Source organism: Amblyomma americanum, chromosome 3, assembly GCF_052857255.1.
Source record: "Amblyomma americanum isolate KBUSLIRL-KWMA chromosome 3, ASM5285725v1, whole genome shotgun sequence".
Lineage (NCBI taxonomy): Eukaryota > Metazoa > Arthropoda > Arachnida > Ixodida > Ixodidae > Amblyomma > Amblyomma americanum.
In genome coordinates, this window is record NC_135499.1 from 192,889,673 (window position 1) to 192,911,683 (window position 22,011).

At 42.8% G+C, this 22,011-nt stretch overlaps 1 protein-coding gene and 1 long non-coding RNA gene across 8 annotated transcripts in view; one reads left to right on the plus strand and one right to left on the minus strand.

The window, feature by feature from the left end:
* Positions 1-9,948, plus strand: part of LOC144125738 (uncharacterized) — a 64,908-nt gene extending 54,960 nt beyond the window's left edge. The window contains exon 2 of the long non-coding RNA XR_013313414.1: positions 9,738-9,948. This is a non-coding gene — a long non-coding RNA (uncharacterized LOC144125738). The remainder of the gene's footprint in view (positions 1-9,737) is intronic.
* The window catches only part of LOC144125736 (unconventional myosin-IXb-like), an 86,217-nt gene that overhangs the window by 42,145 nt on the left and 22,061 nt on the right, over positions 1-22,011 (minus strand). For all 7 annotated transcript variants that reach the window (XM_077659394.1, XM_077659400.1, XM_077659399.1 and 4 more), the window contains exons 7-23: positions 19,449-19,549; positions 19,243-19,297; positions 18,902-18,979; positions 17,404-17,493; positions 16,831-16,944; positions 15,784-15,921; positions 15,380-15,501; positions 14,590-14,731; positions 11,979-12,162; positions 10,873-10,945; positions 10,594-10,743; positions 10,374-10,413; positions 10,151-10,252; positions 6,709-6,789; positions 3,915-4,025; positions 3,693-3,815; positions 3,100-3,249 (exon numbers count right to left, since the gene is read on the minus strand). In XM_077659394.1, the coding sequence (XP_077515520.1) occupies positions 3,100-3,249; positions 3,693-3,815; positions 3,915-4,025; positions 6,709-6,789; positions 10,151-10,252; positions 10,374-10,413; positions 10,594-10,743; positions 10,873-10,945; positions 11,979-12,162; positions 14,590-14,731; positions 15,380-15,501; positions 15,784-15,921; positions 16,831-16,944; positions 17,404-17,493; positions 18,902-18,979; positions 19,243-19,297; positions 19,449-19,549 (1,854 nt within the window). The remainder of the gene's footprint in view (positions 1-3,099; positions 3,250-3,692; positions 3,816-3,914; positions 4,026-6,708; positions 6,790-10,150; positions 10,253-10,373; positions 10,414-10,593; positions 10,744-10,872; positions 10,946-11,978; positions 12,163-14,589; positions 14,732-15,379; positions 15,502-15,783; positions 15,922-16,830; positions 16,945-17,403; positions 17,494-18,901; positions 18,980-19,242; positions 19,298-19,448; positions 19,550-22,011) is intronic.

The following is a 22,011-nucleotide window of genomic DNA, read 5'->3' on the forward strand; positions in this document are numbered from 1 at the left end:
ATGGCCACCTCTTACAGAGTTTAAGTTTACAAAACTAATTTTTGTGAGCAATTCCTGACACACTCACCTCTACCATGAATGCAATGATTTTTAGGTCTTTCTTTTGGCATATTACCAGAAAAATAGCTTTTTACAGGGTGAAAAATATCTTTGCAGTTAGCCTTTAAGCGAGTCTAAACTAGCAAGATAGGCACCACGGCACAAAAAAGTTTGTGATTTGTTGTTTGAAATTGCAGTAAAATCTCAAAGATAAAATTCAGGGGGTTTCGCTCGACACAGACTTATATTCTGCACATGTAGCAACCCTGATTGATCCCATCGTCCTCGGAAAATCACAAACATCAAGCGTATACTTTTCACATGTCACACTGCTAAAACCTCGCCTTAACTTTCCTATTCCATGCCCACGACCTGGAGTGCTTGGCTGAACTAGGGGGAGCTGGACAAATGAGCCCCAACAGAGCAAGTGACCCAGCTTCTGGGGTCTTAATCTGACTGCACAGCAAGTTCTGACTTTAAGTTCTTTAACGTGCACTGCCGTTGCACAAAACACGGGCCTTCGGCATTTTGCCTCCATCAAAATGCGACCGCCGCGGCTTGAATCGAACCCGCGTCTTTCGGGTCAGCAGCTCAGCACCATAACTAAGAGCCTTTCTCTAGTTTCTCGGGATTACACGAAAAAATAGCGGTTTTAAGCACTTTTCATAGAACTGTGTGTTAGCAGTCACATTTTCATTTTTTTATGCCACTGCTGTTATGGACATCGCTAGGAACGGCAGTATGATGGAAAAATGACTGTTTTATATTATTTATATGAATACAACGTAAGATGGAAGTTTGAGAGCTTAGGAGAATTTTTAAATAAATATTATTACAGTTATAATGCAATTTCCAACTATTCATGCCAAACATAGGCCAAGAGTCCTCCAAAGAACTGCAGACGACACAACAAGACATAGAAGCGGCAGGTACATCGAAGTTATCGGTAGATACATCGAAGATGCGTGCCCTACGAAGATGCGTGCCCTACGGAAGAGCAAACCGAAGTTTCCAGTACTGAAATGCACGCAGCCTCCCACGTAGCAGCAGCCACCATCACCGCCGTGCCCCTTTACTCGGTGTTTCGAGCTGCCCAGCCCTGCATCCGTTATTGCTTTCCCTACCCCACTCAACTTTTTCAGTGCCTTCTCTGCCTCAACGACCCACACCGACATCTTTCAATATCCACAGCCACCTTCCCCTTCACACTTGCATGCTGTGCGCTTTTCCCCACGGTCATTAAAAAAGCTGGCTTCCCCTGGCAGCTTTCAAAGCCCAGTGGCAAAGGTTGCTTTAACTACATTCATACCTTGGTTCAGAATATAAAGAGAGGTGCATTTTGAAGCATTATTTGATATCTCCTACAGAATTTCATCGACTCTTTGTTCTCAATGGAATTACAAATTTTCCATCACAGAAAGTTAGGGGCCTTAACCATAACCACTGAGCCCGTGTGGTGGCCAAAGACACTGAAGGGCGGTTCACATGCAAGCGAATTGGCGAACAGAGCGAACAGCGGCGCGGCGCTGCGAAGCGGTTCGCGAGCTTTCGTTTCACATGCATCGCCGCTCCGCGTTTCCCACCGCTGCGAAAACCAATGTTGCGGGCAAAAGATATGCACCTGCAACCGGTTTTGGTGGCCTGCAAACACAAAAAAAGCGTAATATAAAAGCATTATTTTGTCATTTCTTTTCATAGTTTATTTAAATAAATATAATTATTGCGTTTTAAGCATTAAACAGCGCTTTATACAATTTCTTTCCTAAACAAAAGTTCGTACGTGCGGCGTACAAACTCGCGTGGCAACGCCGGGCCAGTCTAGCCACCCTTGCCGGGCGGTCATTGGTTGAGATGCGGTGCTGCCGCGTCGCCGCCGCGAAAATTTCCAACTTGCCCGAACCTCGCCGCTCCAGCCGCTGGGGCTTCCTCCGCCGCTTGAGAGAGGGTGTATGCGCCGCGGCGGCGGAGTTCGCGAGCGGTTCGCTTGCATGTGAAACGGGCTTGAGGCCTGTCACCTGTAGCTAGGACTACAGCTGAAGAGATTTATCACACTATCACATGTAATACATTGGCTAATGGAAGGAAGCAAGGTTACACCAGCAAGATGCTGGCATATGAGGAAAAGGTTGGTTTAGTTTGGTTTATGGGGGTTTAACGTCCCAAAACTACTCAGGCTATGAGAGATGCCGTAGTGAAGGGCTCCGAAAATTTCGATCACCTGGGGTTCTTTAAGGTGCACTGACATCGCACAGCACACGGGCCTCTAGAATTTCGCCTCCATCGAAATTCGACCACCACGGCAGGGATCGAACCCGCGTCTTTCGGGCCAGCAGCCGAGTGCCATAACCACTCAGCCACCTCGGCGGCTTATATGAGGAAAAGGGGAGGATGCAAAAGGCAAATGGAACGCAAAACCACTTTGTGCCTTACTGGCCTTTTCACACTGTGCACATACCAAAGAGCAAAAGCACAGTCAAGAGGCATTCAGACGAAAAGTATATCAAAGTAGAGGACACCAGTAGCAGAGAGCACTGTCACAGCTAGCCTTGCTGCTATTGCCAAAATCTCCAACCTGCTGTGGTCCACTATCACGTCACTGCCTATGGTCGCGGCTCCCACATTCATATCATTCATAGCGGGGCAAAAGAGTGTTCAGGACTTCTCAAATTTTTCATACTGTACACAATGCACATCGGCTAGCGAGCTTTGCTAATTTGTTGCACACCAAAATTCCTATAATTCAAATCATGTTGCCAAGATTCCACTGTCCTAGCTCCACGCCATTGAAGCTAAGTTTTAAGATGCCTTTGTTTCCTTGGACTGTAAAAGCCCGATGGTAACATGTCACACTCATAACCTTCGAATTTTTTTGTCATCGCTTTCATGCTTTCTCGCAATACACTTTTCAACAATTCGGAAAAGCATAGGCCCACCTCAAAAATATGATTGCCTATTCATGGAGGCTTTTATATCAACCAATGCTAGTGGCATCACAAAAAAAGAGGCAATGAAATATTAATAAGAAAGCAGACTATATCTAGACTTGGGGTAACTAGGTACCTGTAGTTTGATGACTGCAGCACGGAGCATGCGGAAGTGCCTACGCTGTAGCCATGCTCTGATGTAGCGTTGCACTGTGATTATGCGCTGAAGGATCTGCAGGTGTAGCAGCTCGTCCAGCTTTAGCTTCTCGCTCTCGCGCAGAAACACCTGCATCAACATGCAGGGCACACAGGCACATCAATTTAACACTTGTCATGAGATCGTACCCATTGATGACACTATCACCCACTGCCTCATTTTCTTTGCCCCCCGTTACTGGACTGGCTCACCCCTGAGTCAAATGCTACAAAGTGCCCCAAATACAGCGTGTAACATATAGGTCTACCATCACTGTTAGCAACTTCTAATGTCTACTCACTACTCTACTCACAGTCCACTCCCTGTTGGGGCTAGACTGCTTTCTATAGTCAGCCTGACTTGGCTCATTTGACAATTTACACTTTCAACATCAGGCAAAATTATACAAATGTTAACACTTGCACTACTCAAAGAGCAGTCCTACAGAGTTTGCAGGATTGGCACGAGGGTAACGCACTAGCAAATAATAACAAAACAGCAAATGATGACAAGAGAAGCTAGAAGACCCTTGCCTTGGTCTTCCCCATCTGGTAGTTATTGCGGTCGAGGTTGATACGAAGCAGGTAGTCCCGGATATCGCTCCTTGAGCTGAGGAGCCCACGTGGGAGCAGCACTCTGTAACGCTGGATGAACTCCTGCTCAAGAAGTGAAACAGGTGCGGGGTCACGGGTAAGCACGCGCATCACACGTACAGGAAACAAAGGCACATCACTTTAGACAGGAAATGCTTCTACCTCGAAGGGCAGTCGAACGCTGTAGCCAGATTGTCGTATCCGAACAGTCTCCAGCATTCCTGTGTACCTTAGCTGCTGTAGGATGACTCCCTCATCAAAAGAACATGGCACCTGTAAAAAAACGCAAAGGACAATACTCTCTAACAAGTGCGACAGACCTGCTTTAAAGTTTACACCATATTGTTAGCACAAGAAAATTGCCTCACTTTAGATCTTCTAGTGCAGGCTGACAGACATTAAGTGAATGAGGTAAACCAATAATGGAGCCATTCAGACACACTTCTGGCATCATGTATTAATCGTAGGTAAGCGCATCCAAAGAGTATAACAACAGACTGCTTTAACCTGCAAGACCAACCGTTACCAAGGAAGATGGTGTATAAAGAGTGCTGACAGATAAGGCAACAATGCCTTTCCTCTGCTGACTACTGCTGTGGTACATCACATCCCAAGGCATTTTCCTATGCCACAATACTCACGATTGCCACTTGTCATTTACTTGAACAGTGAAAGCAAACAAACTAAAATGAAAGGAACAAAACTAACTAAATGAAAAAAAGAGAAGACCAAGAAGAGCGCTGCTACCATGAAAATGTGCTAAAAAATTGCATAGCGAGGACATCGCAGCTGAAAACAAACATTCAGACTGCCACAACTGCGGCCATAATTCAGACGTTAAAAAAAAACTGCGTTGAATGGACATGGCCTCAATGGTAGCAGACCACTTCTCCAATGTGATTCGCAGGCCTTACAAAATGTTTTACGGGTATTGAATAAGGAACAATTACATTAGCAGTCAATGGTGTCTGGCAGTGAAGAAAATATGAGAACATATGAAGAAAATATGAAGAAACAAGCTCCTTTGATAAAACTGTGCCACCTAAAATGTTCAGAGTAACTGAGCACCATAACACATCCACCACACAATGTGATTACAGTCCTTCATTTCAATTTTTATTTTTTATTTTTTGGAATTGGGGGACAGAAATTGGGATACATTTCCTGGGTTTAAATTTGGGTAGAAATCAAGTCATTAAAAAAAATTCACAATTCAAATTTCTTTTCACATTATTTTTTCTGCCAAAAGTAATGCATTATTAGCATCCGATCCTTTGCAGGACATCATGTGCCTTAATTTCTTGCTCATTGCTTTACGAAAAATCTTGAAATGGCAAGCTGCACTAAGAAGCTTTAACAAATCAGATATTTCTTTTTATTCTCATTTATTAAAATTATGTACCGTCGACAACAGAAAATTTGGACCCCTGATTTTTCAGATAAGCTTGATCATTCAGACCTTTTCACGGCAACGCGACATGGCCCATAGAACCAATGTATAAGAGCGCCTGAAACTTTGGATCCACTGCAACCGACTGCTCGATTTTTCGGACCTCATTCGCACTTTCCGCCAGTACCCAAGCCACTAAATAATGTGTACAGTGGAACCTAGTTCATTCAAACTGCAAGGGAGATGAAAACCTAGATTAAACAAAACAAACTTCAAGCTAAAAGGGAGCCTCTTAAATGGTGGAGCTATTATTCTCCGTGGGTTGGCACATTGTGACCACATGGTTTCAGATTTGTACCGTTCTTGGACGTTGTCCATCGCACAAACTTGAAACAGTAGTCACAGTTTGTGGAACTCATCAATCCAGAGTCTTTCATCCCGAATACAAGAAGAGGTAGCAGCAAGGTGCATCAGACGTGTACGACTTCACGGAGATGGCGAGCACGAAAGAAAATGGTGCATTTCGTACTGAGCCCATCGTCCTGCGGACGCAGCACAGTTCCCGCAGTGGTAGGTTCGCTTTCGCGTATCGACTTCGCCCCAACCCATGCGTTTGACAGCGATATGCTGAAGGTAGTACAGCCATCGTACGCCAAGCTTGTGAAATTGACCACTGCCCATCGCCTGTGTACCCGACGCACAGCGAGATTTAGTCACGAGGAGATTCAGAATGTGCACATAAATACTAAACCCTTCCTCTGGCATATTGTGAATAAGTTAAATTTTTTATTTTTTTGTGAAATTTGATTTTTCAAATTGCCCCGATTTTTTCAATGTTTTCGCATTCCCTAGACAGTAAAAAAAAATTGGTCGTCGACTGTCCCATGTGCAGCTCTTCTGCATTTGTGTTGTACCTCCCTTCCTTTGTCTGTAACACTTCAAGAACATTCATTCCGCATCACAGCGTCCATTTTAACCCACAATAGCCTTGGAACAGGACACTGTTAGTTTGGGTAATGCTACATAGAACGATGCCAATAAGATGTCTAGTCGGAACCTGCGTCCTGACCTCTCACTTTTAAAACACACTTTTTGACATCCACAAGTGCTGTGCCTCCAGTATTGTGCGCTGACAAAGCACATTTTCTCTAAGGCATATTTTCCGGTATAAATCAGATCCAACCCAATTTTTAAGAAGTCTGTTTGGGGTGCAAGAATCAGGCAAAACTGGGTTTAAACCGGAAACGAAGGGCTCTAAATTTGACTAACAGGGAAACAAAAACCTGCGTCCTTTCACCAGAGCAACTTAGTGTACACAACGAAATTAATAGTCCTCCCACGAGGAAAACGAAGCATGAAGTGCAGCTTTCTCGTAGAGACGACACTCATAACTGATAGACTGCAATATACCTGCATCACAACCACTCCAGGAGCAGAGCACGCCACAACAGTAGAAGAAGAAGACTTTCCTTAAAACCACTCTTCAAGTGTTCCCAATAAAAAGAAAGTGTCATACAGTGGAGCCACATGACAGCTAGTGAAGCAGCATCAGGCAAGAGGGCTTACCTTGCCAGCATTTGATTTGATGCAGCGGACAAAAAATGGGTTGGCCTGACTGAGGGCTTCCATTAGGTGGCTCAGAGATACCTGCAAAAAAGGTACATGTTGGATGCATACTATGGACTAAAAACAACCTCAGGTGAGCCCAACAGTTCTGACTCACTAAGCAAATGAGACAAGGCAAGTAAACAAACAACTTCTGTCACACAGTGGTCACTGCTAAAGCAACAGCTCGCCTTTTAAAATCTACTCCAAGAGTGTCTCAGTAGACCCCTCACCCTCAGATTACTCTAGCCACATCATCTACAACTGCCAATAGCAATTCACAAACTAATGCAAATACCCACAGAAGGGTAGCTCTATGCCCTTGAAATGCAGCTATGGCCTATACGCTAACCAAATGGCCTCCAGGGCAAGTGCCAGAAAAAAAAAAAAAAAAATTGGCCGGCAATTGCACTTCTCGGTAATGTGGTTTCTGAGTGCAGCTGCTGCGGTATTTCAACCATAAGCAACCACAGATGAACACACAGTGCCGGACAGAGGCAAACGTGTTTAGGCTTGGGCAGCGCGCACAGCGATCCACCACCGCTGAGGTTATAGCTGAACCTCTCTTCGGGGAATCCTCACTGGAAACATTTGCAACAGCTTTAGTCACTTGACAACAGTGCAAACAAGGATGTCAAATTAGGCTAATGTCATTCATAGGAAATTACATTCAATTCGCGTCTGACAGGGGTTTATTGCAGCTGCTTGGAATTCAATGAGTTCTGTAGCATAATGTAGTGCTTTATTCGTCATCCCCCTCTTCTCCTCTAGATTCCTTAAATTTCAAGGGATTGATCATGAATCGTTCGTGCAGCTGCTCACGTAACACACCATATTACACTATTTACTCTTACACTACGCCATTTGATTAAAAATGGTCACAAACTAGAGAAGGATGATTCCGCCCATGCTAATTAAAACAGTGCAGCAAAATGCCATGGGCAACAGCCGGCACAGCTACACTTCAAGATTATAATTTCAATAAGGAGTCCATTCAGACAAATTGGGGGGAAGAGAGAAGAGAAAATCGCCGCACGCCGAAGGCTAGAGGCATTAATCAAGTCGTCGACGCATGTGTATGATCCGTTTAGCACTGTAAAAAAACAAAGCACGAAACTTCTGGAAGCAGATGGTGGCGCTGAGAAAGGGAGTAGTAGGTGCCGCAGCTCGCATCCAGATGCATTTCCCTCGCCCCGACTTCTCGAGAGAGCTCGTACCATCTCGAACTGTAGGTCTGCATGCGCCACTTCACCAAGATAGCAGGGCAAGGAGGACCAAGGCCATGAGCTGAGACATGCTAGCGAGAGCCCTAGCCTTCGAGCTTGCTCCTAAACAATCCTTTTCTTCTTTTTTTTTTTTCGCCCCAGGTCGCCATCACGTGACCTGCCTTTGCACTACCACTTTCCTCCTCACGCTCTCTTCGCTATCACTGCCTTTCGTCCTCCTCTGCACTCTGCGTTCGCTCAGTTACGCCGAGGCCATCACCTAGGCACGCTGCTCAATGCAGGAATGAGCGCCTAAGAGTTACGCTTTAAAAAAAAAACTTTATCTCTGAATCAGTCTAGCATTTGTATTTTCAACAGGCTGACAAAGAATAAGATGAGTCAACTATCTTGTTCTTGCTCAAGCAGTAATTATCAATGCAGACTTCTTCAATACAACAGATCCTATTACAGTTAGGCAGACCATCATGAGCATTTAAATATAAAACGTGATTCTATGGAGTAGCTTGTCTCCCTTACAAATACATAAGCACATGATGCGTCAGATATTGCATGATTTCTTAAATACGCTCGAAGTCTTAGATTGCAATATTGAAACATTTTAACTAGAAGTACCTCAAGTTTTATATGTCTTTACGACAACATTCACACCACTCGAGTTAACCCACAAAACGTCAAACAAAGATCCCTCGCACTTTCTGGAGACTTTTTTCACGCCTAGCATGTGTGCTACTCATTTCAGCCAAGGAGCAAAAAAAACCTATTTTGGCATATGACTCCGCTCACTCAAAGTTAGCAAAAAGAACTATTTCAAAGTCAACCTTTAATAATGCATTGACAAAGTCACGTGAGCATAAACTGCAGGAAACATTTTCAGTCAAAGCGTGTAGGCTGACACAATCAAGACTTTTCTTTCCTCTGTCACAGAAAAAATGCTAAAAATACCAAGCCCACAAGAACAGACGCATCAGCTGACTTGCGACAGCAAAAAAATAAGATTGCCGCTGTTCCATACATGCACCAAGTTTCCCATAATCTGATGAAAATTGGTGAAAAGCAGGTGTAGACGTGGTCTTTTTAGCCCCTCAGCGCCTATCTACATTTTGTCATAGGTTAAACGGCAAGACAAAAAGAAACACTGGTTGTACCACATCACACAGAAACACCTTACTCACAGGTGAGGAAGGCATCGTTTACTCCATTCCACTACCTCCCTTTTGCCAAGCGTTTACATTTTCTTTTTATTTTTTGTAAACCTAGGGGGCGTGTTCTCTGCAGGTATATATGCAATGGCTTGACAATTTTCCGAATTGAAGTTAAGTTCAATGCTTGTTTGTTTTCGTATCTTTCTATACTTTGTCCTCGTGCTGCTATGCACTGCTGAAAACGACACCTGGATGCGACTCCATTCGAATTAACCGGTGCGAGACCCGTAGCATACAAAGTTGCGAGCGCCTGATGGCATAGACTTACATGGGTGTTGGCCAGACCCACACCTACAGTTAGAACTATGCAGATTTCTCAGTTAACAAAGGTCGAATTAACAACCTTTCACTGTAAAAATGCAGTTTCGCATGCAAACGATAGGGCCAAGCATGCGATGAGCAACAGAGAACACTGTTTTGGTGACACTCTGTGCATTTTTTTTTTTTGCCGGGCACTGAAAGAATACAGGATAGCAGGCACTGCACCAACAAAAGCACTACTGGGGCGACCAATCACAAAACCCTAAACTACAACTGCATTGTGCACACCACGTGTTCGCAGGCCCAGCGACCATGGCCCAACGAAAACCTGCAGGGGCTTGCGCCGAAGCATTGGTGGCGCGGGCGGCTCCCCCTGCACCAGCCAGAGCTCCAGCAGCTAATGCCTGCTGCAACATGCACTGGAGGCTCCGCCAGCCAATTGCACAGCTTGCTTCGTGCAGGTGGCCTGGTTTTCTTTTTTTATTGTTTTGCATCTCTAGCAAATTTGCATTGCATTGGTACTCACTATGAGCTAACTTCTGCCTCCGAGAAGCGGCGTAAGCCCTGGGCTCCGATTTCGAATTAACCGTTGTGGATATCGACATGTTCGAATTATCAGGTGTTTTCCCCCATTGAAATGTACAGGGCTGCACAGGGACCCAGGCATCAGTTTGAATTAACCGCATGTTCGAATTAACGAGCTGAGAAGCTCACCTGAAACTGAGCTGTGACTGTAGGTGGCTTTCTGCCTGTGCGCTGGGGGTGAGGGTGTGTCCTCCCAACGACTGTTTTCACACTCTGCAAGTTCTTCAGCCCCTATGAAACAAGAACACATACATGGGTCACAGCAGTGCCATTAAGAATGCACCTGAAGTGCAAGCAATAATAACAGCGTAACCAAAAGCTCATCACTTAGAGAAAAACTTTAATGCCTTACCTTCTCAACTCTATTACGCGACCTGGTATTCTTGTTCTTCCTGCACAAAAATAAACCAAGAGCAGCAACCCCATAAGTGCTGAAGTAGACACTGGCTAAAGCAACAATGCAAGCAGGTACCCCAAGTAATTGCCCACAGTTTTCCAACACATAATACCCTACATGTAAATACAGGCACCTAGACACACAAAAAAAAAAAAAGGCCACAAACCCAACGTACATCATGATTTGGTTTGCTCTCTCGAGAACACTGGCTTCACTGGCACAGAGGTGAGTGCTTCCGCGGTGCACAGGGCAAGAAGTGGCTGCAATGTTGCCAGGGCAAACACCCGTTCCAAGAGATGGCCTCCTCGATGAGGCTTGGTTGTTACTGCAAACAGTTGTGCTGCATGAAACGACTGAATGTGCAAAGCCACACATCATGCCACAAAACAAATCTGCACCTTAATAAAATAAAAGAGTTGTAAGAACCAAGAATATGCTCTGACAGAAAGCTCACTTCACATATCCATCGCTTGAGTGCCTTCCCTTGTATGTTGAAGTTGGCCTCTTGGAGCCAGAGTTGGGACGTCCTGGAAGGTAAAATATGCAAGAATAGAATATGCATTTAAACATGAATAAAGTAAATATGCTATCTAGTGCACTTCAGCTGTGTAAATGCTGCTGAATGCCATTAAACTGAGGAGCCGTCAGTATTAATTTCTCTAGATTTTGACAGACAAAATGACCATCACCCCAATTTCATAGTTAAACATGCCTCCAAACAAATAACATGCATACCTCACAGCAAAAGCGACATGCAACAACAGCCCACAGCTGTGTATACACACCAGTGTGCAATCATATATGTGAGTGCATTTACTTCATGTGAAATTATGGTAGTTTTGTACAGCACTTGCACTGCATCTGTCTCAAGAAAACTACACGAAAAACAACTGCACCTAGCTCTGCCTCCTTGTTCCCTGGAGCCAGCTGCTTAAGGCGGAACGCAGCTTTTAAATTGCAAAAAATGGCCCAAAAATCTTCAAGACTGTCTGATCTTTTTGATCCTGTTTGTTTTGCTGCACTCTCCTATGGTCACACTACAGGTCAAGGCATCCTTTGCTTGTCAAATTTATGAACGGTAAATTTCTCAAATAAAATGTTCTTCCAAGTCTAGATATGTTCAAGGACACTACATCACAACAGCTCAAAACTGAAAATCCAAGCGTGCCTCAACCTTGTGCCATTTTTGTTAGGTCTGCAGACTTGCCACACGATTCAGGGAACAAATAAATAGCAGAAAACAATGTTTTTGACATATAACACTGAAGCTTTATGAGAATAGTCAGAACATTATTTCTATTATACTCAAAAAATGTAACGTAAATATGTGAAGAAATACAAACATTTTTACTGAAAGCCAGGTTCCCCTGCCCCCGCCCTTCCGCCTTGCACAAACATGTGAAACTAGGCCAGAAATATGCTTTCTACAAGGTACCGCAATCTCCATCATTGAGATCATTTTCAAGGACAAAGAATGAATTTTGAAACTAAGCTAGAAAGCATAACAGGTACAGAAAGCGCCAATGCACAATCACTGTGCACTCAGCAGCATGCACTGACCCTGACTATGTGAGGTGGTGCGTCTGAGTGCATGATAGGAGCGGAAGAACGCTCTCAAGATAGCCCAGCGGAACACGGCCACAGGGTCGGCACCGACCAGCTCCCGCACCAGAGCAACACTTGAACTCTTGAGCACCATCACCACGTCGGGCCGCATCAGGTCCAAGTTCTTCTCCTTAAAGTCCTGGATGGGGAAGCAGCACAAAATGGGGGCATTACAAGGGCAAAACAGTACAAAACGAGCAATGAAAGGGCAAAACCTTAAGGCGTCATACAAATTTCATATGAACTTCACAAGCATGTATTTGCTGCTACTGCTGTTGCAGAAAATAATCTCACGTTCACAACTTCAAGAACAGGCACATTATATTGACATGGAACCCCTTTTAGCTCTTCAAGCTTCAGAGTGCCAGAGCTAGGAGCACGGTACTTTTTCTCCCGTAGCCAACAGAACAATACTAATTATTAAGATGAAGCCAGTGCCTACCATACATAACATTATCTGGGGACTGTCAAAAGGAACCCTCCTAGTTCTCAATGTCCTTAAAAGACACATTCCCACAGAAAACAAATAAAAGAGGAGCAGGTGAGATGACACGCACACAAATCTGCTATGAGCATCACCAGAAGAACTACACAACATTGTGTGGAACTCTCCAGCGTCTCAAAAGTTTAAGGGCTCATAGAAATTTTCATACGAGCTCCTACAAAAGTGCTCTAGAGCACTGAAATTTTTTCCAGTGCAGCCATGTGTTCATATGTGGCAGCAGACAGTGGGAATTCAGCTCGCTCAGATGCCATGATATTATTGCACTGAAAGTATGGAATTCTTCACACCTGTTTTAGATGGATGGACCCCTATGGACACACATCATGAAAATAATGAATGCCATCTCACTGTACCCATGTACTATCAGGCCGGGATGAAATGCAAACAGTGACTATGGACAATTTATCTGTGCACTTTCAGTTACAGTGCGCAACTAATATGATTCATATTTCTGGGTGAAGGGTATAGCAAAGCATATCTTCACAAACTGGTTGCAAAGGAACATTTCAGTGCAAAGTAGAAAAGTACAGCATATGCGTGTCTGTGTTTTTGAATTTGGCCTGATAGTACACCCTGGTGGAGCATACACACACAACAGAGAGCCTAACACCACAGCTACCCATTTCTTTTAACAAATTCTATGGTACCTAACTTCAAATTTAACAGCAAACAAAGCAGCCCAACAGTGACACGGGCTCAGCATAAGTTTACTTTTTCACCACAGAATTTTCTGCAAAGTTCTGTTATTATCCTCTTTCCCTCACATTTTTCACCTCGGGCTGCCAGTACGCAGGCCTACTGTTTTCTGTTAGGCCATGCAACATGAGCCAACTGATAAATGCCACACAATGAAACTAGCTGGTTCGTGATAGATGACTGGGACCCCTAACTTTCTGCGGCGGAAAATTTTCAAATTATGTGCAGACATCACATAATGTACAGAACATCGCATTATATTAAGAACCAATGTATGGATACAGTGTGATTTTTTTTTCCAATATTTTCAACGTGACTACAGTGCCTTTTGTCACCAGGTTTGAAAGCCACTTGGAAAAGCCAGCTTTTACAAACCTTGGGGAAAAGTGCGCGGCGTGTAAATAAAAAGGAGAGGGTGGCTATGGATATAGATAGAAGGCAGTGCGGATCTTCGAGAAAGAGAAAGAACTGAAAGAGTTGTGTGGAGTAGGGAAAGAAAAGAAAGGCAAACAGGCACAGGAGTGGGCAGCAGAAACACAAAGTAGTGGGGGCGTGGCGGTGACGGAAGCTGCTGCTGCGTGGTAGGCTGCGCGAATGAAAGTACCACTGGCTTGACATCACTCGATTGTGGCACTCACATCTGAAGCGTTGCCGCTGAAATAACATCGCTGTATCCACAGCTTCCACACTTTAGCCTGCCGTCAACATTTCTTTGAGGAGCCTTCGACTATGAAAGGCCTGAATGGTTTTAGATCGCATTCTAACTCAATATAATATTTCTTTTAAAGTCCTCTCGAATTTTCAACCCCCCCCCCCCCCCCCCCTTCCGCCCCCGGCCCCCGTATTATATTCATGAAAATAAGGCATAAGTCCTTTCCTATCATACTGCCTTTCCTAATTATGTCCTTTAAAATATAACAAAGAAAGCAAATGATTGCCTGCACACAAGTCCAGGAAAAATCAGAGATTAAGCATTTTTCACGGAATTGTTTGTTAGCAGTCACTCTTTTTTTTGACACTATTGTTACTGAATCACAGGAACCTTGGGGCCTTAATCATGACTACAAAAGCATAACCTTACAATGTTCACAAATTTTCTCCAACACGCACGTGGTTTACCTCAGACGTTACATATGATGGCAGCACATAGTCAAGAGCCAAGATGTTTCTTCATTGTCTATGCATTTCCCCAATGACACTACGAAGATTATGTCATGGACACATGTTTACCTAACAAATAGCATATTTTATAAGGTTTTACCATCATGTAACAGTTTAATGATGGCATTAATTTGTGTGGGAAATCCTTGTAACCTGCTTCACAGCCAAATGCCATGTGCTCTTTTTTATCCCTTTCAAGCTTACCTTGATCTGATACTTGACCCGGCCAGCATAATGGTGCACCAAAAAGGCATTCTCCCGCTTCTGGGGCATGTCATAGAACGGGTTCTTTTTGTGGTGGTTCTGGAACTTTTGCAGCAGCATGGCATTCGTGGCACCCGAGAAACTGTGAGTAGAGGCAAGATTTTGCAAGAAAAGAATTATCAGTAAAACATCTACTGGCTCTATACACCTGCACAAAATCCCTAACATTCAGAAGGGTTCATTAGCATTATGACAAAAACACACCCTATATGCCTGACACTAGGGGAAAAACAAAGCAGCCTGCATATTTAGTAAAAAACAAAAAGGTGAGCTACTTGGTTCTGTCCTTTCCTAGCAGAGGACACGAATGGTTCACTTGACTGACTAAACTTGTAACCAAGCATGGCAAGCACTGACACCCGTTGCATTTTTGTGCGGGGCATATCAAATGGGGTGACCTCAAATCTGAGCTCAAACAAATGAACAAAAGAAAAAACTTCTACACAGACTACTGCAGCTAAACACAAAAGCTACCACCATATCTTGTTCACCTCCAGTTAAGACTGAGCCAGCGATCTGCTTGCTATTCATTATCAGAGCCGAAAGATCAGCTTTCACCAGAAAGATGATTATAAGGGGAAAGAAGAAAAGCAGCAAGACCAAAGCTATCACACAGCCAAAATTGATGTTATCCATGCGGTTGCACAATTAATGGCCCACTGCATTCAAGCAACCACTCAAAGATTTCTTGATTCCGCATTTGTTTCGAACTATTCCTTTGGACACGCACTTGCACTGGTCATTCAGCAAGCACAGCAGTCCATGCGGCTTGCCCTCAATAAGGTTCAAGCATCCCGTGTTGTCCGTGAACTCAATGTTCTTCCAGTGGATCCCTTCCTTTTGGTACTCTTCCTGCAATCACAAAGAATAGGGAAAAGCTAGCATTAACAGTACGTTCCACTGAAGCAATAACAACAAGGCCCAGAAGATGCTGACACTGCTCTGCCAAGCAGCACACACATAAATGACATACTCTTGCTTTCTCACTCAGTATAACATGAACACAGCAGGATGAAGCTGTTCCTGAAGGCAGCTAATACAAGTCATTAAAGGCTTGCAAGAAGGGTAACCATTGGAAAATAAAGCAAAAGAGCTTGCTATGTAATAAAGCAATGGCTGCTGACAGGATCTCACCTGTTCATACTTGAAGACATGCTGGTTGAAGTAGTACTGCAGGTGCTCATTGGCAAAATTGATGCAAAACTGCTCGAAGTTGTTGTGGTCACCAAAGTCCTCAAAGCCAAATATATCCAGCACACTTATGCTGTTACCCTACAGAAAAATTCAAAAATGAATTTGTACAGGCATCCCAAAATTTATCAAAAGTGTAATATCAACTTTGAATGTAATATGCATACAAATAAAAACAAACAGAACAGACTAAGGGAAGCAAAAGGACAGTTCTTTTTGCCCATTAGAGAAAAAACTACACTGCAGTGGCCCACAGGTAAAAGCACAAAAAAACTAGAGCGTTTTTTCCTACCTCCATGAATTTTACTTAAAAGCTTTCAAAATATGTTGCCTGCATCTTTTGCACCAAATTTCACTACCGGCCAATGTTCTGTTGCAGTGCCAACGAATTTTAAAATTCACCATTATGTGGCCTCAATTGGGGCATTTCTACAAGCAACCTTGCAAGCGTGACATCATAGCTTATACACTTGTCAATATTTGCTCCAAGTTTGCTGAAGAAAAAAATTTCGAGTTTGTCTTTGGTCATTTCAGACAAAAATAATGATCCAAACTATCATTTACAGTCAACAGTTTACCCATTCAATGCACACATGACAAGTTTTGTAGTAATATTCGTGATGTCATAGTTTGGTCTGCCGTGGCGCCATAGCTTGGTCAAAATTTAGTTTCAGTTTCAGTGTACTGGCTTTTGCTGTTTTAAAATACTTCTACTGAGTATTTCGAAAATTTTATTTTATTTTTGGTGTAGGGGAAAAGGGAGTCTAAGGCATGTGATGCAATTATCAACTCAAAACGTTCAAAAAAACCCCCAGAGTTGCCCTTTAATAAGAACTATACAGGTAACTGGAGAGCCCTTGTAACCTCATTGCAACCATTATGTCACACAGGTCTATATTAACAAAACTCTCTAGACAACTGCAAAACCAACAGTTCCAACATCAGACAGAAATTGATTGGCTAAATGAACACTGTTCCCAAAGCACTGACCTTGTGTTCTCGGAAGTCCTTGGCAGAAAGCAGTGCATGGTTGACTTGCATAACAATCCAGTCGAAAAGGGCTCCATAGAGGCACTTGGCCATTGCATCTCGTGTCGCCACAGCCTGAAAGAAAAGTCAGCTTTCTTGCATCAGACACCCCAGGAATTTAAGAATTTCCTCAGATTTTTCCGTAACTTTGCAGTTAAATTTGTACTTCTGTAACTGCTGCCAGCTGTACCAAAATATTTTACCCTAGTGACCATTACAGGTCACAAGTTCAGTGGCAAAACGTACTGTTACCACTAAACGGGATAGGCAGGAAATAGGACACACACAAGACAGGCAGTAGCTTCATTATCCTCCTAGTTCATGATAAATCCACGTTCTTTAGCAAATACCAACTGACCAGCAACAAGATTCACCTCAGGCATGGATGTCAGTTTGTAATAAATCAGCATTAGTGTAACTGCATAATTAAATACCCTCTATCACCCTGCATATCTTGTGCTTCTCAACAACACCAATGCACAAAAGAAACACGAGATGGCAAAAGTCAGAATGCAAGAGGGCGCTGAACCTTACCTCAGGCATCTTGTAGCTAATGACTAATGTCTCCCCAGGGGCTTTGGCACGTTTTGTGGTCAGGGCAGAATTGAGTGTTTCTTCCTTGACCTAACCGGACAGAAAGACCAGATTCAGAACAGGCAGCAAGTGCACTTTTTGCTTTTCTGTAAAGGGCTTCTTTATTGGAGGCGAATGGACTGATAAAAAAGGAAGTGAATTAAGAGGAGGGGTCAAGCTATTGTTGGAAGCTGCATGGTTAAAAGGGTTCCTTCCAACGATAACAAACAACAGGAAGCAAGTACCAGAATTAAAATTTCAACCTGAAACCCACAAACCCGAACACACCGAATGGTCAAACATGTCCAGAATGACCATCACTGCATCATCATTCTTGGTTGTAATGTGGAATGGTGCTGCACATACGTGTGCTTTACACACTGAGCTAAGCAGATGATACACAAAATTATAGTTTTTACAAATCTGGTGGGCCTCACTGCCTGCTTTTTCTATCACATCCCTAAGAATGATGTTACAGTGCACCAATCTTTATGACCAAAGCTACAGAGATGAAATTTCACCATGAAAAGCTACCGTATTTACTAACATAATTTGCGCACTCTTTTTTTCTTTAAATTAAGGCTTCAAAACAGGATACGCAAATTACGCAAAGATTTCGCGAACATGTCGTAAAAAACTCCACAAACGTCATAACACGCAACATACGCAGTATGTTGTCACCTGTATGTCAACCCCCAAACTCGCACCTTTTACTAGACAAAAAATTTATACAATTGCAAAGCCAGCAGTCAGGGACAAATGGAGATAAAAGGCGATAAACCAGCACTCTCACGTGTGGCCCAGCAGACTAGCGAAAAACCGAACAGCAAACAGTTCAGTAGATTTGGACTCCAGAATGTGGCGGACGCTACTGGCAGTTTGCTTTCGCAACTGTTCATCCGGGAAAATAACCACCAGCACGAATGAGCTGGTTAAATGACGCACAATTCCAGTTTTTTAGGGGCCGCCATCCAAACCTTTTGCAGCTGCACACGGCAACACGGCCACGCTGATCTTCCCAAGCCTGCTTTGCACACATTTGTATGCGTGCTGGTGGTCTGGCGCAGCAAGGAGCGTAAGGAGTGGAATTCTTTTTAATATAAACCTGGGTGCGCAAATTTTATAAACCTGGGTGCGAAAATTACATGAGGGTGCAAATTACGCAAGTAAATACGGTATTTAGAGGTTTCTAGTTCGTGTGGTACATGCTACTGTGGCCCCTGAAGGTCTGCACAACAAAAGAAATCCATGATCTAAAACTCAAGTTGCTGCTCCTTTAATATGTGTCCCTTACAATATGAAAAAAATGTATTAGCAAGAAAATGCCAATAGCTTTGTACTAAATAAGTACCAAGAGAAACGGTAGGAATGCTTGGAGGTCCCGCAAGTTTCAGCTATGAATAAAAACAAAAATGATTCGGCATCTCATTTCCAAACACACATCTGTCCTGAACCTTACCCCAAGAAGCGAGGAGATGAGCGAAAGCACTTCAGGGTTCTTCACTTGCACCGCTTCATCACTGTGGTAAGTTGATTTCTAAAGGTGGTGGGGAAGGGGGCGGGGGAAATGGAGAATTAGCAGGGTTACTACTCATTACAGGCTTCACAAAAATCATGCACACACGTGCTCAGCATTCCATAATGCTTGCTGTCTCTTTCTTGAGCAGACAGTGAATGCTTAGGTGTGCAAGAAAATAATCCTGCGAGACTGGCAAGTTGCACTAATTGCAAACTAAAAAGGCCAATCGTAAGTATCGGCCTACAAAACACAAGCTTCTAACCAGTGAAGAATTATTATACCTTGCTAAACTCGATGTTTCCCAGGTGTAGCACAGCGGACAGTACACGTATCAGCCTGAAACAGAAATTATTACGTCACATGATATGAAACCAAAAATGATTGTTTATAATTGAAAGGAGATACTTTGCGCAAGAAAATTGAGGTCATAGCTTGTCTACACTGCATTTAATTCAAAAAAAGAAGTAAACTGTAAAACGACACGCACCGTTTCCGCTTGTCAAGATTGAATCCCACCATCCGCATTGATTCCATCAGCTTGGTGTACTCTTGTGCTTCATCGGTGCCTTCCAAGGTGTAGCACTGACTCTGCACGACATCATGATTCATTTTCCAGTACTGGATTTATGTAAGGCACACTGTTCAACTAGTCAGCACATGTAATATTAACTGGAAAGGGAAAACTAGTGTCTGTCATGTCACAAACTGGCCTAATACACAGGACCCAAGAACACTTTATATAGGGGGCACGCGGAGATCGAGGGTGAACATTTTATTTTCTGGCGTGGCGAGATAAAATTTGGCGTGCTAATTGAAAAGTGCACTAAATGATTAAATATAAAATTTCACTGATATATCTTCTTCAGTAGTTCTGACATTATAAATTTTTATGTGCTTCATTGCTATACCAAATTTGCGGAAAGCCTGGCATGACAACAAAACATGGTATGTGTCTGCAGCCACTCTTAAATTTTAGCCAAAAGAATGGCTCATGCAGTGACACTCTCCAAATATTTTTATCAACCTGATTTTTTCTACGCAGAACATTATATTCATTCTTGCATAACACATTCATTACCATCAAGTCAAAGTAATTGCAGAGTAAAAAATATGAAAGTAATTCAAAAATTTAAGGAAGTTACTACACAAAGAATTTTTCAAGGATCACAATGCAACAAAAAACATGCAAATCCATGAAGCCATTGTCATGCTACGCTTTCTGCAAGTAGGAAAGCTGGGTCAAGAAACACGTTTGAGAAAACCGGCACTGAAGTTGCACAGGCAGCCATTTTTTTTGCTACCTATCGTCACAAACACATTTTAACTAAAGTCACTTCTGGGCTGTTTTTAGAGAAAACTTTTTAGGATGTGATTGAAAAGACCTTTTAGATACCACATCTGATGTTGAGATGTGGGTTTAAAATGATAAAAAATGTGAATATTTTGATTTTTTAGAAATGATATATTTGGGTTCAATATACTCTAAAGTACCTACCTACAAAGTTTAAAAGTCTAATTCGACCTCCAAATACAAGAAAATTAATATATTTTATGCCTCTGAAGTGCCAAAATGGTGGTTTCAGAGCAAAATGCCCCAGAACTTCGCACCCATCCCTTCCCACAACTGTGTCCCCAACGGCTGCCATCTTGGTCCTATACGAAAGCTGGTGCTCTTCCCAACATCCTGGTATTACTCACTACTGTGAAATCGTCTCGAAAGTCCACATTCTGCCTTTTGTGAGGCCAAGGCCTCTGCAACAACCTCCAAATGGCTGGTGCACACACTTCAAATACAATTTTCTCCACTTCGTGTTTTTTGCCAACATGCCTAGCCTTACGGAAGTTTTCGTTATGTTTGTATAGTGCAATTTCAATTAATATTAAACCAATGAATACAGAAAGAACTAAACTATAGAGCCACACTATTCTTTGAAGGCTGAGTCAAACATATCAGATTTTGTGAACAATAATGACACCTAATTATATTTCATAATTATGGGGCTTCGACATAAATGAAAATTTTTATATATTGATGGACATCAATAACAATATAAATAGCATAGCTCTGCATGGAAGGCCTTTGGCTGCAGCTCCATTTCAATTTGAACCAAAAATTTTGAGGGAAAGTGCCTTAACAACCAGTAAAGAACTGCCTAATTAGGTTTCAGTTGTTTTCCCATAATATGAGCACTAATTGAGATAACTGAAACTTATACTGAGAGAGAAAAAATACATATACACACCTTATTTAATTATGATATCTCTAACAATAAAAATTTTCACTTTAAGACCCACGTCTCCCCTTAATTCCACTTGCAGTTCACACGAGCAATGCATTTTTTTCTTCCTCATTGTATCTTGAGAACGCCCTTCAACTCTGCGCATTAATCTTAGTGATGTGATCACATGATCGTCATACTAGGCCATGCCAAAATGCCAGCCCAGGCTACAAAGAGAGATGACAAAGCTCTGCGTACACATGAAAACCTGGTCATTGCCAGCATCTCTAAAGCCAGCTTTGCTCTCCTTTTATAGCTTAATCACATCCTTTTCAATGTTGGTAATGTCTTTCAAACTCTATTTTGCTGCTCTAGCCCTACAGTTCACTGAATAATGCACCATACCCAGTTACAACAAAATATCAATGAAATTTGCTGCTCACATTTCTTTGCTATGACCACTGACAGACAATGGCACAAAGGGTTCTACACTTGCCATCACACAGTTTTACCTGCAATGTGCAGATGATGTGTCTCTTGCCTCAAGATTTGTTGTCAATAAGACGTACCCCCAAGCCTAATGACAGCACGGTCATCCACCATGATGGTAACTTCAACACTAGGTTCAACTAATAAGAGCATGCAAACCATTTAATTATGTGCTTTCTCTTTATTTTTCCTTTCCTGTCATTACAGCATTTCTTCTTTTTTTTTTTTTACAGACCACACAATACCACAGGGTCAACTTTTCTTGTCAAATGTAAACCTGTCTTAATATGAGGCTCAACAACAGGCTGTCAGTGCCAATAAATAGCCTTGTTCATGCTGGCC